Genomic DNA, 17,968 nt, shown 5'->3' with positions numbered 1-17,968 from the left:
CACTGTGGCTGCTTTCCACCCGCGGCCTACTCCCCAACTTTGAGCCGGGGCCTCAGGTTTGGAGCCTGCCCGACTCCGAGCTCCAGTCTCGTGGGACGGCCCAGAGGAAATAAGGGATATCGTGCCTGTACAGCGAGGCCCGCCATCGTCTCACCCCTCCTTTGATTTGGGCATCGGCCGGACATACAGCGGGACCGCTACCCATTTCCCCAGCCAACGGTGAGGCTCCGGGAGCCTGCCCGCCGGGCCCGACTGCTGCCGGCGGCCATCTTGCGGATTGGAGGTAGGAGGCGCCGCACGGCATTACATAGCCTACACTTACCTCGCGGTCCCTAACTGCCTCCCGCCTCACCTCCTGCCCGCCCAGCGTGACCTGGCCCCGGAGACCCGCACACCAAGGGGACACTGAGACGCTCGGCAACCCGCCGCGTGACCCCCCCGCTCCTGTCCCCGTCTTCACCTCCCGAACACCCAGGACCTCTTCAGTCAATACCTGCCTGCATGCCCAAAATCCCAGAAGGTTCCTGGGGGATACAGTTGTCGCAGCATCCTAACGGGATATCAACCGGCGGGCGACTCCTGCATAAAGAGGACTCCCTCCAGCTGTCCTACCCGTCTCTCCCTCTGCCCGTCCCACCCTGCAAGTCACCATCTCAGCTCTCCCCCACATCCCAGCACCAGAGAGGCTGAACCCACTAACCCCTGAAACTAGCATCATCTCCGGAGAGGGGTCGGCGGAACAGCCTCAGTGGCTTCGTGAGGCGATCAACATACCCCGCACCCACCACGCGGCCCACCCCGGTCCCCTAGAGATCGGAAGCCAGAAACACTCTCAGCATCTCTACCGCACCTCCTTCGGGGCTAAACCAAACCCCTCACCCCCCCCCCCCCCCCGGTCTGACAGACCTGGTTGCCAGCCCGCCCAGCCCAGCTTTGGCCCGACAATCACATCCTCCGGATTTATGACCTCAATGACCTCAACAATGTGAGCGCTCTCTAACCTGCCTACCGCCACTCAGGCTTGTCTAAATAACACGTAACACTCTTCAATGTGACTGGGCACCCCTGTCTCACTATTACCAGCTGACTGGACCCTCCACCGAGGCACGTCTCTCCAAGAACCCTAGGTGCGCTACTACTGACGAGAAATGGCCCCTACAAAAAAAAAAGGAGACAATCCCCCCGAAAGTCGCATACCCCCCGCGAAAATCCCTTCAAATCTCCCCGCTACAAAATGCTTCTCCCCCCTCTCCCACATTGGACACCGTGGGATCAAGTGTCCTGTCCTCGGCTCTCTCGGTCTCGGGAGTGGACTGTGAGTCGGATGCCCCTCTAACCGCGAGATCCCTCTGCCAGATACTCTCTGCCTTCAAATCTGAACTCTCTAAAGATCTGACCTCTGCCATTCGTGAGGTCAAAACTGAGCTGGTAGCTCTAGGAGACAGGACGGACCAATTGGAACGCAAGATGGAGGAATTGGTCACCTCCCACAACGACCTACTCTCATCTCACGACCGCCAACAACAAGATCTGGATCAATTCAAATCCAAATTGGCGGATATGGAGGACAGATCAAGGCGGAACAACATCAAAATTCGAGGCATCCCTGATTCAGTCACTAACTCTGAACTGGAAGCCTACGCCACTGTCTTATTCAAGAAACTCCTCCCAAAGGCGGATGCCTCGGAACTCCTGATTGACCGCATCCACCGCCTCCCTAGACCCCGAACCGTCTCATCTGACCTTCCTAAAGACACCCTCCTTCGAGTCCATTTCTTCCCAGTTAAGGAACGCATTATGAGGGCCGCTAGAGAATCCAAAAATTCTGATACCCTGGGGGGTCTTCAGATTTTCCAAGACTTCTCTGCAGCTACCATAGCGAAGAGACGTGCCTTCACCCCCATCACCCTTGCTTTAAGAGCCCACGACATCCGCTACCGCTGGGGATTCCCAGTTAAATTGATAGTCTCAAACGATGACTCGACCTACATAATCTCCTCTCTAGATGCAGGCGTGAAATTATTGATGGACTGGGACATCTCCGTCTCGAAACCGCCTACAACGTCGCGTGCTGCTAACGTCAGCCATAATTGGTCGAACGACTGAATCACTGGACTGCCGAGCTGGGTCCTTTCGCAATCCATGCACCAGATCCTCCGATTCACGGAGGCCGTAGACCTCCTCCCCCCCTAGTGTGGGGAACTGAAAATATCCTTTTAATGTTTCTTTATACAATTGCAATGTTGTGCCTTAACAAAAGTTTGTTTCCTAGGTCTACAAGTTACGAGGCTACCCCCTCCCATGTTATTCAAATGTTGTTATATTTTAAGGGGCGACACCTTGCCCAGTTACTTACTTACTGACACCTACTAATTACCGACCCGTACCCTAGAGGGCGTATGTTCCTAATTAGAGAAGCCTACAATAGACCCTCACGCCCTAAGGTTACCCTCTTAGAAGTTGCTTTAGAGTGGCGGCGCAGGTTAATCTAGCCCGCCTCACCTTTTCTTGCACTACTGCTTTCCCCAGAATTTTTTTTTCTCTCCTACCCCTGCAGTAGTCATGCAGGTCCAATATACCGGACCTTTTCTTTTCGTTGTTTTCCTCCTCCTCTCCTGTTTTATTCTCGACCCATGTATCCCCCACAGGTTCCCCCCCTCCTCGAGCTCCAGACTCGATCCACATCCCGGACTACCAACGCCTATTTGCACTCGGAGCAGATACGCTCCAATAGATATCCACAGACTCCTCTTTCTCGTGCCTAATATAGATTTCCAATGCTGAACCTCATATCTCTTAATGTTAAGGGACTGAACTCTCCCAACAAACGCAGATTGGCCCTTTCCTTCTTCCACCAACAATAAGCTGACGTCATAGCTTTACAAGAAACCCATTTCTCTTCTGTCAGCCCCCCCCTTTTTAAAGATAGCCATTTCCCAGTGGGGTACTTTGCTAATGGCCCATCCAAAAGAAATGGAGTAGCCATCCTCTTTAACAAAAATGTCTCCTTTTCCCTACACTCTCAACTATCAGACAAAAATGGTCGATATGTTATCATAACGGGCCTCCTCAATGACAAACCGGTTACCCTGGTATCCCTCTACGCACCTAACTCTAACCAGGTCCCCTTTTTGCGAAAACTACTCCTTACTATACGAAATGTACTAAAGGGATCTTTGGTAGTTCTGGGTGACTTTAATCTTGTCTTGGACCCTAAACTGGACAAGTCCCGCCAATTCCCCCAACCTGTTCCAACCACTACCTCTGGCCCCTCCCTAGCCTTCCGCAACCTACTTGCAGAATTCGACATATACGACACCTGGAGGACACAATTCCCCTCAGGTCGAGAATACACGTTCCACTCCCTTGTCCATAACTCCTATTCTAGAATAGACCTGATTTTATGTGATAAATGGTCTCTCCAGAGAACTGATAGCGTGGATATTTTACCTATCACATGGTCGGATCACGCCCCAGTTTTCTGGAAATGGAACCTTCTGGACACCTTCAATCCTCCCCGACATTGGCGTCTTTATCCCTACCTACTAAATAACCCCGTGTCAAAAAAAATAATATCTGATTCTATCGACTCCTATTTATCCACTAATTCCCCTCAAGACACCTCCCCTATCAACCATTGGTGTGCTTTTAAAGCCGTTACCCGTGGAGCCGCCATTCAGGCCGGCGCCACTCTCAAAAAACAAGCCTTTCAACAGCAGAAGACCCTGGAAGATGTCCTGTCGGACCTTGAGACTAAGAATAAGGCCCATCCCTCCAAAACACTTAAAACTGAGATCTCTAAGGTCCGAGGTCAACTTCAAAAGCTGCTCCTCGCACGCACCCAAGCGGCCTTGAATAGAATGCGTCACAAATTTTACCTGTTAGGAAATAAGGCTGGCAAAATGCTTGCGCGCAAACTCCGCGTTCAACAGGCCAGAAATAGAATTAAATGTATCTACTCTCCCACTAAACAAAAGATCCTGAACCCCAAAGAAATAACGAACCAATTTGCAAACTATTACGCCAAATTATACAACTTAGCAAATGACCCCTCCACCCCACAACCCTCCCCCCCGTCCATCTCGTCCTTCCTAGACGACCTCCCCCTTCCTACGCTTACACAGGACCAGCTCTCTTCTCTGAATGCCCCTTGGTTGGCTGATGAACTCTCCACAGCTATCAAATCTACACCCAGAAATAAAGCCCCTGGCCCAGACGGCTTTGTCTCCGACTTTTATACTACTTTCCACGACGCCCTTTCCCCCCTCCTGACCTCGCTATACAATACATTCTCAGACCGAGGCTCCCTCCCTCCAGAACTCTTAGAAGCGCGTATTGTTACTATACCTAAGCCCGGCAAAGACCCCGCCCTTGTGCACAACTACCGACCAATAGCACTATTAAACTGCGACATCAAACTATGTGCCAAAATGATTGCAACCCGCATTAACAAATTCCTCCCTTCACTGATACACCCGGACCAGACTGGCTTCGTCCCTGGGAGACAAGCATCTGACAACACACGACGAGTCTTCAACCTGATAGACTCCCTATCTGGAGACCAGGGCCTTCTCTTACTTTCGCTAGACGCAGAGAAGGCGTTTGACAGACTAAACTGGGCATACATGCGCCAAACTCTCCTTAGATTTGGATTTAGAGATCGTATCCTATCCTCTATCCTAGCGTTATACAGCTCCCCTACGGCCCGGGTGTTCAGTGGAGGCTTCCTATCTGACCCTTTCCCCATTACAAATGGCACCAGACAAGGCTGTCCCTTATCCCCCCTGATCTTCGTCCTATCAATTGAACCCCTAGCAGCTAAAATAAGAGACAATCCCAACATTCCGGCAATTAAGTTCGGTTCATCCCTCCATAAACTGAGCCTCTTCGCTGACGATGTCCTCCTCTTTGCTGACGATGTCCTCCTCTTTATCTCTAATCCCACTACAACGCTTCCAGCCGTACACGCCGTCCTAGATGAGTACAGCCACGCCTCTTATTACAAACTAAACACCACCAAAACAGACGCCCTCCCCTTCAACCTATCTCACTCCATCCCAGCACTCCAAGCTTCCTTCCCATATAACTGGCGAACTCACACAATTAAATACCTGGGTATCAACATTCCTACCTCCACTAAAGACGCCTTCTCTGCCAACTTAACACCCTTGATAGAATCACTGGAATCCCTTATGAAATCCTGGTCATCCTATGAGGTCTCTTGGTTGGGACGAATGGCGGCATTTAAAATGTCCCTACTTCCTAAACTAATGTATCTCTTCCGCACTATACCATACCCCTTCCCAAAGAAAGTCATTCAAACTTGCTCCTCTATCATGTCTAAATATATCTGGTCTGCAAAACCACCTTCAATGGCTCTCTCCAGAATGACCTTACCCAGAGCATTCGGGGGTCTTAATATACCTAATATTCCTCTATACCAAGAAGCCTCCCTCCTGTCCCCTATTAAATACTACTTCTCAACCCAATTACGCACTGGATGGATTGAGTTGGAGCAAATCCGTTCAAACCCAATCCCCCTAGCTGACCTTTTCCGTATCCCAAAGTCGCTCCGACCTACGCAACCATCCCTCCTCCCCTCCACACAAGCTGCTCTACAAATCTGGGACTCCCTATCGACCTCCCTATCATCGCCCGTTTCCCATATCTCCCAGATATCGATCTCTACATTAGCATCGATGATACCACATCTCAACTTATCCAAATGGAGAAACGCAGGAGTCATATCCCTAGGAGACCTCCTTGATGGTCTTTCTCTAAAACCTTTCTCTACTCTCCAGTCACAATACTCACTTCCAGCAACGGAGCTCTTCCACTATGTGCAAGTAGCACACTGGTGGAAGACGATCCCTCCTACTTACGCAACGCTTCACACATCCTCACATACTCTCTTTTCCCGTCTCTCCTCACCGGACTCCAAAGGCGACATCTCATACTGGTATAAACTTCGGATAACCCCTACCTCCCCCTCTAAATCAAACGCCCAAAAGAAATGGGAACAGGACCTGGGGAAAACCCTATCCCCAAAAGACTGGCGTCAAGTTTTTTTAACCTCGTATTCCATGACCCAGTGCCTAAACCACACTGAAATGCATATAAAACTAGTGAATAGAATTTACCAAACCCCAGACCGAATCCATAAATTCTGGCCCTCTCAAAGTAACAAATGTTGGAGATTATGCGGCTCGGTGGGACATATCTTCCACATATTCTGGACGTGCCCAAAGATCACTAGATATTGGATAGATGTATTTGACCTAATAAATAAAGTTCTGTCCACCCACCTAGCCCCAGACCCAACTCTAGCATTACTACAAGTTGTCCCCTCATCAATAACGCCACCTGCTAGATATGTCCTGGGCCACATCCTGATAGCCGCTCGTGCAAATTTAGCCCAAATGTGGAAACAACCCACACCTCCCACCTTGCTAAGAGTCATACATAAGACAAACCACCATTTCCTTATGGAGACGGAATCAGCTTCCTCCTCTCTCAACTACGCCTCCCTCAAAACGCGCTGGCTCGCGTGGCATAACTATATTTCCTCGACAGAAGGGTCTCAATATCTCCATAAACCCACCTCACCCCCACTTAGCCCACTTGGGCAACCCGACAATACCTGAACTATAGCATAACACATTTCATTACACCCCCCATTACCTAGGCATCTATACCCTCTTCTCCCGGTCAAGAGGCGACCATCACAAGACTTCCCCCCAACACCATCTTTTAAAGCGTACCTATAACTTCTGACCAACAACATTAGGCCACTATTACCTTACTGCAATGAACAAGTCTCTTCTATATGTCTCAACTCTTTTGATGTATTGTGTATACAAGGCTCCGATGTAACACTCCCCCCGATTCTAGTCTGGACTCCTACTCTCCTCCCCCCCCCCTCTCCCCCACCCCTAACATACCTACCTTTACAGTGTAATGATGTATCATCCCCCCCTTTTTCTTTGTTCTGTACCCCATAAAAATGTTTATCTTTTCAATAAAAACTATTGATTTATAAAATAGAACTTTTTGGCCAGAATGAGCAAAGGTACGTTTGGAGAAGGAAGGGCACAGAATTTAATGAAAAGAACCTCTGTCCAACTGTTAAGCATGGGGGTGGATCAATCATGCTTTGGGGTTGTATTGCAGCCAGTGGCGGCAAAGGGAACATTTCACGAGTAGAAGGAAAATGGATTCAATAAGATTCCAGCAAATTTTGGACGCTAACTTGATGCCATCTGTGAAAAAGCTGAAGTTAAAGAGAGGCTGGCTTCTACAAATGGATAATGATCCTAAACACACCTCAAAATCCACGGTGGATTACATCAAGAGGCGTAAACTGAAGGTTTTGCCATGGTCTTCACCATCTCCTGACCTCAACATAATTGAAAATGTATGGATAGACCTTAAAAGAGCAGTGCGTCACAGAGAGCCCAGGAATCTCAAAGAACTGGAATACTTTTGTAAGGAAGAATGGGCGAAGATACCTCAAACAAGAATTGAAAGACTCTTGGCTGGCTACAAAAAGCGTTTACAAGCTGTGATACTTGCCAAAGGGGGCAGTACAAGGTATCAACTCTGCAGGGTGGCCAAACTTTTGCAGACGTCATTTTTTGTTTTCTGTTCTTATGAAAGTGTAAATGATGGAAATAAAATCAAACTTTTTTTGACATGTTATAAGAATGTCTAATCTGTAATTTGATGCCTTTTGGAGATTTTCCCATCTTTCCTTGGCTTCTTTTTGCACATTAAAATGAATTTTTGCCTGGGGTGCCCAAACTTTCGAACCCCACTGTACACTAGGTGATTCATCACACCCTATGGGCGCTCTTCACACCGTCGTGAGGGACTATGCCCCCTTACCCCTTGCACGCTCTTGTAGCGTGCAGTAGTTGTTAAATATTACACAGACAAATGGCATGCAATGGTTAAGGGGTCGTAGCCCCTTGCAACGGCGTGAACAGCGCATGCAGGGCCTGATGAATCACCTAGTAGGTGCTGTGGTTGGGGGAGCGGCGGGTGCGGGGGAGATGCGGATGGGGGAGGGCGCGGGAGGGGTGGTTGTGGGGGTGGTGCTGGTGGGGGAGGGGTAAGTGCCGCGGGTGGGGTCCAGAGCCACTGCGGGTGGGGCAGGTGTAGGGGTGCTGCAGGTCGGGGAGCGGGTCCCGAGCCACCGTGGGTGGTGAAGGGTGTGTGTGCAGGTGCCGCGGATGGGGCCCGGAGGTACTGCGAGTGGGAAAGGTGCAGGTAATGCTTCTCCTGCTTCTCTTCCTGGAAGCAGCTAGGCTGCTGTCCTCCCTTTGGCAGTGGCGCTCCCGGAGACTCGCACTGCAACCTATCACTATTGTTAGCGCCGGTGACCCAACGCACCGCATTACAGGGAAGAAAACGGACTCAATAAACTACAGCTCCCAGCAGCCCTTAGCGCCTGAATGCTTCGGCGCTAAGGGCTGCTGGGAGCTGTCGTTTATTTAGTGCGCATACTTCCCTGTAATGCGGCGCCATGGGACACCGGCGCTAACAATAGTGACTGACTGGCAGAACTGACTGACTCGCTGAATCAATGTAAAAGGTGAGAGTGCTGTGCAGTGTCAGCGTCAGCGTCCAGACATTACCCTCCACGATATCACCCACTGTATCTGTTACATTAGCCATCTCGGGGCTTCCAGGCCGGCAACCCAGGTGCTGTTTTGCGGAGTCAGGGCCTCTGGGGATCTGGGTGCGGCTGTGGCGGGGAGGCACTTCTGTGACATTACGTGCAGAGGAGGCTCCGGGGCTGAGAGAGTATGCGGCGCTGGGAGGGCTATGAAAACCTTCCGCTGCGCCGCTTTCATACACATCTATGCCGGTGGCCGCAGCAGCTTTTGTTCCACCTGCGCCGCGGCAAGGGAGTGGGGATTGTTGATGCTGGAGGGGGCAAGCGGACTGGCAGCAGGACATAGGGGGTCATTCCGACCTGATCGTAGCTGTGCTAAATGCGGGGGGACGCCCAGCACTGGGCAAGTCCGCCCCACATGTCAGGCCGCCTCCCATACACCCACCCCCCCGCACAAGTACAAAAGCATCGCACGCATTTGTATCTGATGAGTAAATCCCAGCCAGCGCAGCTCCTGCGGCTGGAGGGGAGTTACTAGTCGTTGGACGTGACACACACAGTAGTCACAAACAGCCGCTGCGGCCCGCCCACCTCATGGTCCGGCCACGCCTGCATTGGCCGGACCGTGGCCACAAAATGGCGAGCAAACGCCGCCGTACCGCCTCCTCACGCCCAGCGACCGCCTCTGCCTGTCAATCAGGCAGAGGTGATCGCTAGGCAATGACAGCCGTCGGCAGTCAGCCATGTGCCGGCGCACTGCGGCACCGGAGCATGTGCAGTTCTGACCTGATCGCTGCACTGCGATGAACTGCAGCGAGTGATCAGGTCAGAATGACCCCCATAGGACGCGGCAGTAAAAGGATTTTTTTCCTCCTATCTACAGGTCAAAGACTTGCTGCAGATGCAGTGGCAAACCCTGCAGCTGTACCTTTTTGGCAGGTACGGTACCTTTTTTTATGGTCTGTACCGATGTTTGGCTCTCCAAACTTCCATTGAAAGTATAGGAAAAGGGGCGTGGCCACACCACTATACCCGTGGCCATGCCCCCTTTTCAAATTTGTTGCGATTTTTATGTGCAAATTGTTGTAGAGTATGTTGCTGCAGATGCAGTGGGTCTATTTTGGGGTGTGGAGCTGGAGCTGCAGCTCCATCAGCCCCACTGTTAATCCTGCTCTGAGAACACACAGCAGCCAAAGGACAGAGCTTCCCATTGGATGTAACCTGTGTGGGAGGGCGTTCTCACCCAAACAGCTGTGGACTGTGTGTGGTAGACCTGCTGCTAACCCAATGAGAGCTCCTAGCCACGGCCAGCGTTAGCCACACAGTCACAGATCTGGGCAATTATATAGGAGATATATATATATATATATATATATATATATATATATATATATATATATATATATATATATATATATATATATATATTTATATATATATTATATATTATATATATATATATTAAGGCTGGGCAAGTTAACGCGATAATATCGCGTTAACGCATTAACTAATTAACGGGCGACAATTATTTTAACGCTGCGCACAGGCAGCTGCCTTGGAAGGATAGAGGCTAAGCCGCGGCGCTATTCTAACTACAATGCCGTCCGTGAGCCAATCGGAGGTCACGGACCGGCAGCCAATCAGGAGCTGCCATTTGGCAGCTCCTGATTGGCTGCCAGCCCGTGACCTCCGATTGGCTCACGGACGGCATTGTAGTTAGAATAGCGTTGCAGCTCTGTTCCTCCATGCCGTGGCTGCCTGGCAGTTCGCAGGCAGCTGGCCCTGTCCCGATCTTTGCTGCTGCCTCCCGGGTCCCCTCAAAATGTAAGTTTTGTAGAATGCAGGGGGGAGGAATGGGCAGCAGTGCAAGTACGCGGGAACTTAGATATCTGGCACTGGGGGGGGGGGGGGGGGGAATGTATACCTGGCACTGGGAGCATATCTGGCACTGGGGGGACTTGTGTACCTGGCACTGGGGTATATCTGGCACTGGGGGCATATCTGGCCCTGGGGGGATATCTGGCACTGGGGGGCATGTATACCTGGCACTGGGGGCTTATCTGGCACTGGGGGATATCTGGCCCTGGGGGGACTTGTCTACCTGGCACTGGGGGATATCTGGCACTGGGGGCATATCTGGCACTGGGAGGACATGTGTACCTGGCACTGGGGGCATATCTGGCACTGGGGGGACATGTGTATCTGGCACTGGGGGAATATCTGGCCCTAGGGGGATATCTGGCACTGGGGGACGTGTATACCTGGCACTGGGGGTATATCTGTCACTGGGGGGCATGTATACCTGGCACTGGGGGTACATCTGTCACTGGGGGGCATGTATACCTGGCCCTGGGGGCTTATCTGGCACTGGGGGATATCTGGCACTGGGGGGACATGTGTGGTGCATACAGTAGTTAGCTGCAGGCAGCCATGGAGACCGTGACAGCGCCGGTGCCATTTCAAGTGTATTGCTGGCCACCAGCGAGCCAATCGGAACCCGAGTACTGGCAGCCAACCAGGAGCGCAATACACTACTTTTGAATTCATTATTGAATCTTGCGCATAACAATGCGATTAATCTGAGAAAATCATGCGATTAATCGCGATTAGAAATTTTAATCGTTGCCCACCACTAATATTATATATATATATATATATATATATAAAGAAGAACAAACAGACTGCGGTACTCCAAAGGCAAAAAATGTATTGATTCAAATAATCATCACGGCATCAGGTAAAGCCGTGATGATTATTTGAATCAATACATTTTTTGCCTTTGGAGTGCCGCAGTCTGTTTGTTCTTCTTTGCATTAATTCATTTGCTGAAGGCACCCTTCAATTAATCAATTTGGCAGCATTTTGAGTGCGGGTTCGTAGTTTTGGACTATATATATATATATATATATATATATATATATATATATATATATATATCTCTCTATTGTTCCACACCGTGGAATAATAGGCACTCACCAGTCTTGTCCAATTTAATAAAAACACAAAACAGTTCTGCTTAAAGCGCCTAGAAATATTGATGAGTGGTTCAAACAGTGGGGCGCAGCCAAAGAAGCACTGTGTATGTGCCTCTAATAGTTTATGCACAAAAAAAAGGAAAAGATTAGCTGTGCCTACAGTGTTGTTAGTATACCAAATTTATGGAGAGCTGACAAACAAGAAAATATATAAAATATATTTATTAAAATAATAACACACCAATAGAGAACTATTACACAAATATGTAAAATTCCTAAATTTACATGTACTCTGAAAACCGTAGATATATCTAGTGAGCAATATCCACAGATTAAAATTGTTAAAGCAATGTGTTGAATATTACCTCTATATATATATTGCTATTGTTTCACACCGTGGAATAATAGGCACTCACCAGTCTTGTCCAATTTAATCACAGTTTGAGAGTATAAACAACAGGTCAGGGTTCTCTCTGTTTGATCCTGCCAGCGTTGACCTGTTGCACAGTATATAAGCTGTGACAGTCTTGAGAAAGGTCCCTGGAGGGACCGAAACGTTGGTATATTCTGGACTTGCACCAATAAACCCTGTGACTTTTGTTGAACTAAATTGGACAAGACTGGTGAGTGCCTTTCATTCCAAGTTGAAAAACAATACCTATATTGATTTGGACTTTCTATGGGATTTTCCTTAAAAGTGCACCCCAGCAGGCGACCATTGTGCTGGTGACAGTGCAGGACTTTTGTGCTATACTGTATATACATTTTTAGCAGAAATTAATCAAATAAGCACTGGTATCTAACTGCACCCGTCGGATAATGACCACTGATCCAAACGCCAACATTTTCCCTAATTGTACCTAATGCTCGTTAATTAGACTCCCAGGTTATATTAATAAATGTGACCTTTCTCCTTCACAATAAGTCTTTATTTTTTTGTTACTGTATATACATTTATCTACTGTTGAGAGCAGTATGTACACACTCTTTAGGCAGTGGCGTATTTATAACGGGTACAGGGTCTGCACCCATTTTCTTGAAATACTTACCTCTCCATAGTCCTGCAGCGGCAGTGCTGCACAAATCACAAGAAGAATGGTTGCAGCGCTATTTTACCTTAGACCTGGGCATGCTCAGTAAACTCTCTTGTGACGTCGGCTAGAGAGGAGTGAGCTTGGGCAGTTTGCAGGTGGGTCCCCTCATTTAATACAACCTTGTCTATAGTGCTCAAATCCCTGTGCCATGCAGGGCCGGTGCAAGGTCTCTATGCACCCTAGGCAAAGCTTAAACCTGGTGCCCCTTAACCTGCAACCCCCCTGCAGGTGGTGCATCAGAGCTATGAGGAGCGGCCGTGGGGGCACTCCTCGGGAACCATAGTTACATCTGCCACTTATGTGCCTTCACATGACTTGATGTTACTCATGTCGGCACAGAGGAAGCGCTGAGGCATTATGTAGTACAACCTTATAGTGGTAGATGCACCTGATTAGACCCGCAGCAGCAGCCAGCGCAGTGTAAAGGAGGAGGCCGCATACAGAGACATCCTTTAGTTTTTTGCTAGATTAATTCAGTGGCGCCCTCCAGGAGCTCGTGCCCCTAGGCAGCCGCCTAAAGCTGCCTAATGGTAGAGCCGGCCCTGGTGCCATGGCTGCACCATACAAGCCTCCTATATCACTAATATGAGGTAACACACTATTACCATCATTTATCATCCAGCTGAAGAGCTATTTTCCGTTTTTACTCAATGTAGTATGTTGAATTTGATCTCATACCACGGTGACAGACCCTCCAACATAAACCGCCCCACCAGGTACAAAATGCTCTGTTCCTGGACTTCCCTCTTAATTTATGATTTCCATCACCTGTGCTGAACTAGTTAAATGATAAGAAAGCTGTTTCTTCACAGGTGATGGCAATGATAAATTAAGAGGGAAGTCCAGAAACAGAGCATTTTGTACCTAGTGGGGCAGGTCATGTTGGAGGGTATGCGGTGAGCAGTAGCGTTATTTCCCTTGTCAACGCTGCTGTTTACTTTCCGGTAGCAATGGCGAATGAAGAATAGCGCTGCCGCCTTGCTCATTGCGCATGCGCTGTCCTCGGCCAATTGTGGCACATGCGCAGTAATAACGTCTGGACGCCGCGGCCATTTTGTGAATGGAATATACAAATACCCTCACAGATCGTTGCTATGGTGACTGGGGAGGCGCAGGGGATTGTGGGAGCCGAGCTGGGAGTCATACACAGCATAGCGCGGTCAGCGCTATTTAAAAGAAAACAGCCAGCGACGAAGGAAGAGTGCTGCGAGCGCTAAAATATACAAATAAAAGGTTGATAAATAAAGATTACTATACCGAGAGAGGGTGGGAGTGTGAGAGGGTGAAACAAATAGCGCAAACGAAAAACAGCACTGGGGGGGTTTAATAAATAAAGATAAACCCTAATTATCATTTTAAATGACATTTTGGACCAAATTAGGCTTGATAAATGAGGGCATATAGTATATGTCATAGCACAGGCAGGTGAACAGAACTGTCAAGTAAGTTGGAATACTCGGGCTGTGTACAAGTACTGTGTGTTTTATAAATGTCACACAATGAATACACCAAGCTCAAATGTTAATGAAACGATGGCCACGGATGGCTCAATGATTTAGTGCATCGTTATATTTATTACCTGATGCGGAACTAGTCCCAGGGAAGTTGGGGGCTCATTCATTCTATCATCACTGCTGCTGGCCACAGCGTAACCTCTGTAAGTAAACATGAAAATATATCACATATAACACACTACTGCCCTGTAATAAAATCACTATTATTATAACTTAAAGAAAAGCACAAACACAACTCACTGAAATCAAAGTGCAAACTCAAATTAAAACAAAATGACTAACAAAAGTGACTAACACTGATGTCTCTGGATCTTGGCAGGAATAGCTAAATTACTCAGAAAAAGTTGAAAATCATGCAAGGGATTACTCAGAATTTGTAGATTAAAGAAAATGACCTACAATGCTGCTATACTGTCCGAAACTCATAACTGATGGTCAGGGAGCTGAGATGAGAGCCTATGTGCTTTCAGCTTCATCCAACCAGCAATCAACATTGAGAAATAATCTAAACCAGTAATGGCAGCCATACTAAGGAATAGCTCATGTTTTACAGGCCACTTAGCTGATGCACAGGCATATTCATAATTTATACACCTTTCACACTGAGCTGAAAAGATACGGTCGACCCAACTTAGGTCGACACTCATTAGGTCGACCACTGAAGTTCGACATTAACGTATCTTTGAGATCTTGTGTTGTCCTGCGGAAAGAAGAACCGTCGCCCCAGTGTGAGGTCAAGAGCGCTCTGGAGCAGGTTTTCAGGATGTCTCTGTACATTGCTGCATTCATCTTTCCCTCTATCCTGACTAGTCTCCCAGTTCCTGCCACTGAAAAACATCCCCACAACATGATGCTGCCACCACCATGCTTCACTGTAGGGATGGTATTGGCCTGGTGATGAGCGGTGCCTGGTGTGATGTCTGGCATTCACGCCAAAGAGTTCAATCTTTGTCTCATCAGACCAGAGAATTTTGTTTCTCATGGTCTGAGAGTCCTTCAGGTGCATTTTGGCAAACTCCAGGCGGGCTGCCATGTGCTTTTTACTAAGGAGTGGCTTCCGTCTGGCCACTCTACCATAAAGGCCTGATTGGTGGATTGCTGAGAGATGGTTGTCCTTCTGGAAGGTTCTCCTCTCTCCACAGAGGAATGCTGTAGCTCTGACAGAGTGACTATTGGGTTCTTGGTCACCTTCCCGACTAGGGCAGTTCTCCTCCGATCGCTCAGTTTAGACGGCCGGCCAGCTCTAGGAAGAGTCCTGGTAGTTCCAAACTTCTTCCATTTACGGATGATGGAGTCCACTGTGCTCTTTGGGACCTTCAAAGCAGCAGATATTTTTCTGTACCCTTCCACAGATTTGTGCCTCGTGACAATCCTGTCTAGGAGGTCTACAGACAATTCCTTTGACTTCATGCTTGGGTTGTGCTCAGACATGCACTGTCGTGTGTGGGACCTTATATAGACAGGTGTGTGCCTTTCCAAATCATGTCCAATCAACTGAATTTACCACAGGTGGACTCCAAGTAAGCTGTAGGAACATCTCAAGGATGATCCGTGGAAACAGGATGCACCTCAGATCAATCAGAAGAGCGTGATAATCTGGTAGGAGGCAGGGTGTGGTATATTTTGTCGACATTCATGATGTCACTGATGAAATGTCGTCATGATTAGACACGTTCAAAATGTTCCTGGTGGTCTAGTGTTGAGCTAGCTGGTCCAGCGGTGTCCTTTGGGTCCGGGAGTGACTTCATGATCATTTCCAGCTGATTGAGCAGTGTCATTAGCCCTAACCCTTCCTTTAGTGCCTAACCCTAACCTCCCCCTAGCGGCCTATGCAGAATGCTGACATTTCACATATCGACATTCTGCATTTGCCAACATGATCAAAACTGTCACCACTGTCACTACATCCTGTTCCCACGACAGCCCCTGTTGTTGCACTTCAACTAAAAATATGTATTGTACAATTGTTTTACATTAGACGGAACTTTAACAAAGCTACGTGGTGGATTTTATTATACAGGATGATTCAAAAGTCGCTGTACACCCTTTTGTTTCAAAAACTGTGCAGGAAATGGGAAAAATGAATACTCCAGTAAGGTATGGGTGAGGTGGGCTATCTTTTAGGGTATGTACCGAACATGGGCACCATCTTGAAATCTAAGTCAGTTTTCCCATTTCCTGCAGTTTTTGAAACAAAAGGGTGTACTGCGACTTTGACAAGGGTGTACTGCAACTTTTGAATCACCCTGTATACAGCAAGAGCTAATTGGTATACTAGCAAGACAAATCAGAGAGTCATAGCGGAATAGTCATTACAGTATATGGGCAGGAGAATAAAAAGTAAGGACGCCAAATGAAGGAAACACTCTAAACAGAACAGAACAACGGTGCAAGGCTCCAGTCAAATAGGTTTGAGATAAATAAGGTATCAGACATGGAATAATCTAGAATTTATTGCTGCAATTATTGTGTTCTTTAGCAAGTGACTATAGCCAGAGAAAAAAAAAGAGAAAGTTTACTTCTCAATGCCATTATCAAGCCAGGCAGAGGGAGGTCCCTACATATAATTCCTGGCTGCTGCGGTAATTCTGCATTATGGGGGAGATGTAGCAAACCGTGGAGAGACATAAAATGGAGAGTGATAAAGTACCAAGCATTTTTCAAATACAGCCTGTAAAATGGCAGTTAGGAGCTGATGGCCTGGTACTTTACCTCTCTCTACTTTATCTCTCAACAAGCTTTTATACATCTCCCCCATAATACTAATATTACTGTTGTTCATTAACCAGCAGTCTGTATTATGTGTGATTATTATTTAATAGAAAACATTTAAAGAGTACAATTTATAAAAATATATCAGAGCATACCCTTCAGGATGCTGTATGACGGACACCATGAGCTCCACTGCCAAAGCTCCAGCAATCATGGATAACCCCGGCCGGCTTACAGTGCACTGCTGATCCAGTGTACGGTCTCTAGTGGACTACAGCAAGATGGAGACAGTAAACATAGTCAAACACCGGAGCCAAACAAATGATACATGTAAACCCGTCATGTCTCAGTTTTTAGGCTTGTTCACAGTACATATCAAGCATATTTACATATATTGCAATTCAAGTTAAAAAGAGGATTTCTCTTACGTCTTTGGGGATACTGGGAATCAATTTAGTACCATGGGGTATAGATGGGCCCACTAGGAGCCTTGGGCACTTTAAGAATTTGATAGTGTGCGCTGGCTCCTCTCTCTACGCCCCTCCTACCAGACTCAGTTTAGAAAATGTTCCCGGAGGAGCCGGTTACGTCGCTGGAAGCTCTGAAGAGTTTTCTGCATTTATTTTATATGTTTGTTATTTTCAGGCAGGGCTGGATGGCACCAGCCTGCCTGCTTCGTGGGACTTAGGAGGGGGGCCGGGGAAACGGCCCAAACTCTTGAAGGGTTAATGGTCCCGTCTCCCGCTGACAGGACACTAGCTCCTGAGGGAACTATTCGCAAGCCCCACCACGGCGAGCGTACATTTCCCCAGCACGCCGCCACTCCTAACAGAGCCAGAAGATAGAAGAGTGGTGAGTACTAAGCCGGCGTCGCGGTTAGCGGGTCGCCGGCCATTATGGCGGCAAGAGGGTACAGAGACGCATGGCTTCTATATGGGGCAGCTGGGTCTCCAGACTCAGTACACAGTGCAGATGCACAGCTTCTGAGGAAGCGAACTGAGTCTAAGTACACTACATGTGTACACAGTACCCAGACTAGCATTACAGACATAAAAG

The 17,968-nt window shown here is 48.1% G+C and overlaps 1 protein-coding gene and 1 long non-coding RNA gene across 6 annotated transcripts in view; one reads left to right on the top strand and one right to left on the bottom strand.

Annotated features, from left to right (window-relative positions):
- Nucleotides 1-17,968, bottom strand: part of ATG7 (autophagy related 7) — a 617,483-nt gene that overhangs the window by 361,183 nt on the left and 238,332 nt on the right. For all 5 annotated transcript variants that reach the window (XM_063940758.1, XM_063940756.1, XM_063940759.1 and 2 more), the window contains exons 15-16: nucleotides 17,068-17,183; nucleotides 14,266-14,341 (exon numbers count right to left, since the gene is read on the bottom strand). In XM_063940758.1, coding sequence (XP_063796828.1) covers nucleotides 14,266-14,341; nucleotides 17,068-17,183 — 192 coding nt within the window. The remainder of the gene's footprint in view (nucleotides 1-14,265; nucleotides 14,342-17,067; nucleotides 17,184-17,968) is intronic.
- LOC134958276 (uncharacterized) overlaps nucleotides 1-17,968 on the top strand; it is a 210,265-nt gene that overhangs the window by 81,468 nt on the left and 110,829 nt on the right. The gene's annotated exons all lie outside the window — the stretch shown is intronic.

Source organism: Pseudophryne corroboree, chromosome 9 (assembly GCF_028390025.1).
Source record: "Pseudophryne corroboree isolate aPseCor3 chromosome 9, aPseCor3.hap2, whole genome shotgun sequence".
Lineage (NCBI taxonomy): Eukaryota > Metazoa > Chordata > Amphibia > Anura > Myobatrachidae > Pseudophryne > Pseudophryne corroboree.
Note: the sequence above shows the minus strand (reverse complement) of the source record. Positions and strands in the feature narration are given on the sequence as shown.